The sequence below is a fragment of the Zootoca vivipara genome, chromosome 7 (genome assembly GCF_965207765.1).
Source record: "Zootoca vivipara chromosome 7, rZooViv2.hap1.1, whole genome shotgun sequence".
NCBI classification, from domain to species: domain Eukaryota; kingdom Metazoa; phylum Chordata; class Lepidosauria; order Squamata; family Lacertidae; genus Zootoca; species Zootoca vivipara.
In genome coordinates this window covers 73,984,316-73,990,315 of record NC_142590.1, presented here as the reverse complement: position 1 = coordinate 73,990,315, position 6,000 = coordinate 73,984,316, and the positions used below count along the sequence as shown (strand labels likewise).

The 6,000-nt window shown below is 44.9% G+C and overlaps 1 protein-coding gene across 1 annotated transcript in view; it reads right to left on the bottom strand.

The window, feature by feature from the left end:
- Nucleotides 1–3,154: 3,154 nt before the first annotated feature.
- Nucleotides 3,155–6,000, bottom strand: part of KCNS1 (potassium voltage-gated channel modifier subfamily S member 1) — a 28,061-nt gene continuing 25,215 nt past the window's right edge. The window contains exon 3 of the mRNA XM_035122826.3: nt 3,155–4,217. Coding sequence (XP_034978717.1) covers nt 3,783–4,217 — 435 coding nt within the window. The 3' untranslated portion in view covers nt 3,155–3,782. The remainder of the gene's footprint in view (nt 4,218–6,000) is intronic.

Below are 6,000 nucleotides of genomic sequence, written 5' to 3'. Positions count from 1 at the left end.
GATTCCATCCTGGAAAAGGGTCCTCCTCCCTTAAGATCTTCCTTAACTTCTCTCAGACACACAACTACTAAAGACCAAAACAAAACAAAGGTCCATGTCCACAATGGGATTCTAAAACAATTTGGGGGCTGCCATACCAGAGTTATCATTGGCAGAGCTCTTATGAGTGTTAAGTCTACCTTATAAGAGATGTTTCTGTTCTGATTAGCTTTAGAAACAGACCAGAATAACTGCTGCCATTGATATTTTCAAAAGCGAAAGCTAGTCATTGCTTATTCCTTCTCGTAGCCTTTGGTGAAGCCATAGATTCATTTGTTGTTTGCAACTAGCTCAGGCCAGGCTAATTAAACCTGCCCTATACCTCCTCTAGTTCATTTTCAGATTGTTACAAATGGCAAAGTGTGGCATCTTCCCACCCTGTGCTTTCTTGCTTAACCTTCACCTCAAAGGAGAGTTCTACATTCTTGGAAGCTTGCTCATTATCTTGTGACATTTTCATTGGCCCCAATGACAATATTATGTTACTGCTGCTGTCCAAGCCTTATAAACATGTGCCAGGTGAAGTTATATAACACCTTGTGACCAATGAGAAGAAAACCCACTGCTATCCCCTTGCTAAGGGCCATATTTTCTGCAGCTATATTTGCATGGGTGCTATTCCTGTCCTGTCATGAGTGTATGGAGCCTAGCTGAAAGTGTTCTTCCACCTCCTCCTCCTCCACCGAGGTGAGGGATTCCCAATATGAGCAAAGTACTGGGAGGGAAACCGTCATCAGAAATGAGGTAAACACATCTGCTAAAACAAAAACCCCTTTAAGATAACCTGTGCCTATTCCAGCTATGTCTACACAGCAGTATCAGCGGCCACACTGACACCATACATTCAGAGGGCTATTATACCCTTGCAAACTGTCATGGCTTTCTCCCAAGGAATTCTGGGAGCTGTAGTTTGTTAAGCGTGCTGAGAGTTGTAAGAAGGTGCCCTATTCCTTTCACAAAGCTACACTTCTCAAGAGTTCCATGTGAAGAGGGATTGATTGTTAAAACACTTATGGGAATTGCAGATCTCTAAAGGGAACGCGGGGGGCGCTGTGGGTTAAACCACTGAGCCTAGGGCTTGCCAATCAGAAGGTCGGCGGTTTAAATCTCCGCAATGGGGTGAGCTCCCATTTGGTCCCAGCTCCTGCCAACCTAGCAGTTCGAAAGCACGTCAAAGTGCAAGTAGATAAATAGGTACTGCTCCGGCGGGAAGGTAAACGGTGTTTTTGTGTGCTGCTCTGGTTCACCAGAAGCTGCTTAGTCATGCTGCCCACATGACCCAGAAGCTGTCTGCGGACAAACGCCAGCTACCTCAGCCAGTAAAGCACTACTCTCCTCATCCTGGAGAGTAGTGACTAGTGGGGTGCCACAGGGTTCTGTCTTGGGCCCAGTCTTATTCAACATCTTTATCAATGACTTGGATGATGGGCTTGAGGGCATCCTGAGCAAGTTTGCAGACGACACCAAATTGGGAGGGGTGGCTAATACCCCAGAGGACAGGATCACACTTCAAAAGGACCTTAACAGATTAGACAACTGGGCCAAAGCAAACAAGATGAATTTTAACAAAGAGAAATGTAAGGTACTACACTTGGGCAAAAAAAATGAAAGGCACGAATACAGGATGGGTGACACCTGGCTTGAGAGCAGTACATGTGAAAAGGACCTAGGAGTCTTGGTAGACCACAGACTTGACATGAGTCAGCAGTGTGATGCAGCAGCTAAAAAAGCCAATGCAATTCTGGGCTGCATCAATAGGAGTATAGCATCTAGATCTAGGGAGGTAATAGTACCACTGTATTCTGCTCTGGTCAGACCTCACCTGGAGTACTGTGTCCAGTTCTGGGCACCACAGTTCAAGAAGGATAGTGACAAGCTGGAACGTGTCCAGAAGAGGGCAACCAAAATGGTCAAAGGCCTGGAAACGATGCCTTATGAGGAACGGCTTAGGGAGCTAGGTATGTTTAGCCTGGAGAAGAGAAGGTTAAGGGGTGATATGATAGCCATGTTCAAATATATGAAAGGATGTCATATGGAGGAGGGAGAAAGATTGTTTTCTGCTGCTCCAGAGAAGCGGACATGGAGCAATGGATTCAAACTTCAAGAAAGAAGATTCCACCTAAACATTAGGAAGAACTTCCTGACAGTAAGAGCTGTTCGGCAGTGGAATTTGCTACCAAGGAGTGTGGTGGAGTCTCCTTCTTTGGAGGTCTTTAAGCAGAGGCTTGACAGCCATATGTCAAGAATGCTTTGATGGTGTTTCCTGCTTGGCAGGGGGTTGGACTGGATGGCCCTTGTGGTCTCTTCCAACTCTATGATTCTATGATTCTATGAGATGAGCACTGCAACCCCAGAGTTGTCCACGACTGGACCTAATGGTCAGGGGTCCCTTTACCTTTACTTTTTAAGGGGAACACCAGCCTCCTAATAGTTTTCAGCACCCTTAACGAACTGCAGCTCCCAGAATTCTTTGGGGGTAGCCAGGCCTGCTTTAAGTGCACAGTGCAGATGAGGCCTAATTTAAAGCCATCTACTACTCCAATGGCTGCCACTATTATTTTGTGACAGTTGAATTGTACCAGACATTTGTTTTAGTATGCTGTTTTTTTTAATATAATCTTTCAATTTCATTGGGCTTTGGGCACCAATGTTGAGAAGGCAAGGGGAGCGGGTAATTCCCTCTCCATTTTCTCAACAGTATACCATGCATAGTTGTAGAAAAAGCATCCACTTCATTCTAAAACACTAAGGGCTGGGGTGGAGAATTGGCCATGAGGCACTAAGTAGCAGCCCCACCCACCCCGTGATGTACTCCAACCTTTATTCAGCACATCACGGTATCACAATTCTCCCACACCACACCACCCTGCCTTGTTTTCCTTCATCAGCTTCAAATCTGTTTAATTCTTCTGCATCCACTGATAAGTCTCCACTGTCTTTGTTGGACAGACATTTATCAAGGGAGTCAGGAGGTTCTTTCTTCTATAAATCTCATAAGCCACAAACAACACTTTGTCACAGAAACTCAGGATAGACTTTGCAACCGTTATCTGGTCTCTTTGGCAACACCTGAAGCAGAATCATAATCTGGTCTTCAGAGCCCAGAATTTGGGGGGGGGGGGGCGGATAATGTTGTGTATTGACAACTTGACAGACAGTGGAGAGCATTTGGTTGTATCTGAACTAAGGACATGGTGGTTGTTACTGGGATGGCTGCTGAATGCCTAAAATGAAAAAAAGAGCCTTTAAAAATGATTGCACCATTTATCTATTATTTGCTATGATTCTAGTCTTGCATTTCCAATCCAGCCAGGATGCCTTGCTCCCCTGCCTGTCGGTTATACCTGAGGGTTGCTAATAGCATTTTTCCCACTCACACACCCCTGCAAGGACCTTAAAAAGTGCTGATAATGGTAAAGCTACCCTCTTTTGCTGCTCTGGAGGGATGAGATATGGACTGCATCAAGAAGCATAGCAGTTTGGCCATTTGGCTCCAACGGTCCCTTGGTGGGTAGAGGGTCGAGTCAGTCACAGTGTATAGCGTCTTGGGCAAAATACTGGAAATCCAGATGCCTAAGGTGAGTTGGTATCCTGCATTGGCTCAGCAGGCAAGTGATTCTGCAACAGGTCACTGATAACTAATGGGCCCACGATGGCAGAGATACTTGCTCCTGCGACCATCTCACAAGCTCCTTGCCTGAAAGCCTGGTGCCAGAATTGAAGTCCCTGATTCCCTGTCCATCTCAATGGACTGGAAGTATGTTTCTGGTAAAGTCATCGTCTCTCTGGTAGGCCTCACTGCAAAACTCTGACTCTTGGCTTGGGTAATTCTCGGAGTCCTCCGGTTCCTTCTTATCACTGTTCCGCACAGCAGCCTCGAGAGCCTTCTGCTGGCGGTAGAAGTGGGAGAACTTGTTGAAGATGATGGTGATGGGCAACGCCACCACCAAAATCCCGCCCAGAATGCAGCCGGAAGCAGCCAGCTTGCCGGCCACTGTCACTGGCACAACATCTCCGTAGCCGACGGTGGTCATGCTCACTGTCCCCCACCACCAGCAGGCGGGGATGGTATCAAAGCCAACATCTTCTTCCCTTTCAGCTGTGTAGGCCACTCCGGAGAAAACGGACACCCCAACGGCCAAGTACAGGAGTAGGATTCCCACTTCTCTGTAGCTGTGCTGAAAAGGAGAATAGAAAAGATCGTGGGAATGGGCAGCAACAGTGTACAACTGGGAATAAAGAGATTCTTAGAGGGAGGGAAGGTCATGGGGACCTTCTTGGCTTTTCTGCTCCCTGAGAAGCTGGTTGGGTCCTGCCCACCCCCTCTTAAGACAGGGACATCCCTCTTTGTATCATGTGGGAACTCAGATAACAAGTGCCATGAACCTACTTAGGGTGGAACTACAAGTTGCCTCAATCAATAGTCTTCTAATCCTGCACTTGCTAAAGGAGGGGTGGGAGGATCAGTGGATTCCACCCACCACTAGCCCCAGGCAGCACACCCAGTGCTCAGTGAAAATGGGAAACAGCTGCAGTCCAGGATCTGCCTGGGAGGGCACTGGAGCAGAAGAATCAGAGGATGGGAAGGGTTGTCATGGAATTCTACTCAATATTGATCCAGAGTAGATTCCAACGCATAGTTAGCTGGATTAAAGCTTAAACACGTTGCAGGATTCTAAAAAAAAAAAAAATAGACCAGAGGCAATTGTATTTCATCCAGCAGAGCTTTACTGCCACTGAAGGCAAATGAGCATAATGGTCACAAATCTAATACATTCAGGATTGGCACTGTCCGTAAGAAATCCATTTGCAGCAGACTTAACTTAATATTACAATAACTTATAATAAGACTAAACCTTAACACTATATACAGAACACCACACCAGAAGGAAAAGAGACAGAAAGAGAAAGTAATGCGCAAAAGATTATCTGAGAAAAGAGAATGTGTAAAAGATCATCTGGGAAAAAAATGGTTCTCAAATAAAACCCTTGATATGTTTCAACTAAATTTTTGCAAAGTAAAGATCAGATAGATAAGATATATTATGTACAGTGGAACCTCGGTTTATGAACACCTCGGTTTATGAATTTTCGGTTTATGAACGCCGCGGACCCATCTGGAACGGATTAATTCACTTTCCATTACTTTTAATGGGAAAGTTCGCTTCAGTTTATGAACGCTTCAGTTTATGAACAGACTTCCGGAACCAATTACACCCATGCTTCAGTTTATGAACGCTTCAGTTTAAGTACTTCGCGGACCCGTCTGGAACGGATTAATCCACTTTCCATTACTTTCAATGGAAAAGTTCGCTTCAGTTTATGAACGGTTACTCCGCGGACCGTCTGGAACGGATTAATCCACTTTCCATTACTTTCAATGGGAAAGTTCGCTTCAGTTTATGAACGCTTCAGTTTATGAACAGACTTCCGGAACCAATTGTGTTCATAAACCGAGGTACCACTGTATTAGAAAGGCAATAAGGGAAAACAACACAGTTGAAAAGAGAAAGACGACAGAAGAAGCCGCACTGAGGTGGTGGGAAGTCACTTGTGTAGAAATATTGTTATTGTTTGGTTTTTATATGTGTACAATATATGTTAATGAGTGAATGGAATGTGTGTATGAATAACTAATTTAAGATTCAATAAAAAGCAATAAAGAAGGAAAGAAAGAAAGAGAGAGAGAAAGAAAGAGAAAGTAAAACCCAGGCTCCTTCTGGCCTCTTATTATTGTCAGCATGACCTTGACAGAAGAGATAAGAGAACCAGTTTAAGCCAGCTATACTCATCTTCTCTGAAGGAATAACCCAAGCACCATGAACCTTCTGCTTGTTTATTTCACACAGAGAAGCTTCCAGGACCCTCTTGAATTAATTAGAGTAGGAAAGATCACTACACATCAGATCAATACTTTCTGTACTGTACTAAGAAATGCAAACTGACACGGGTTTAGTACCC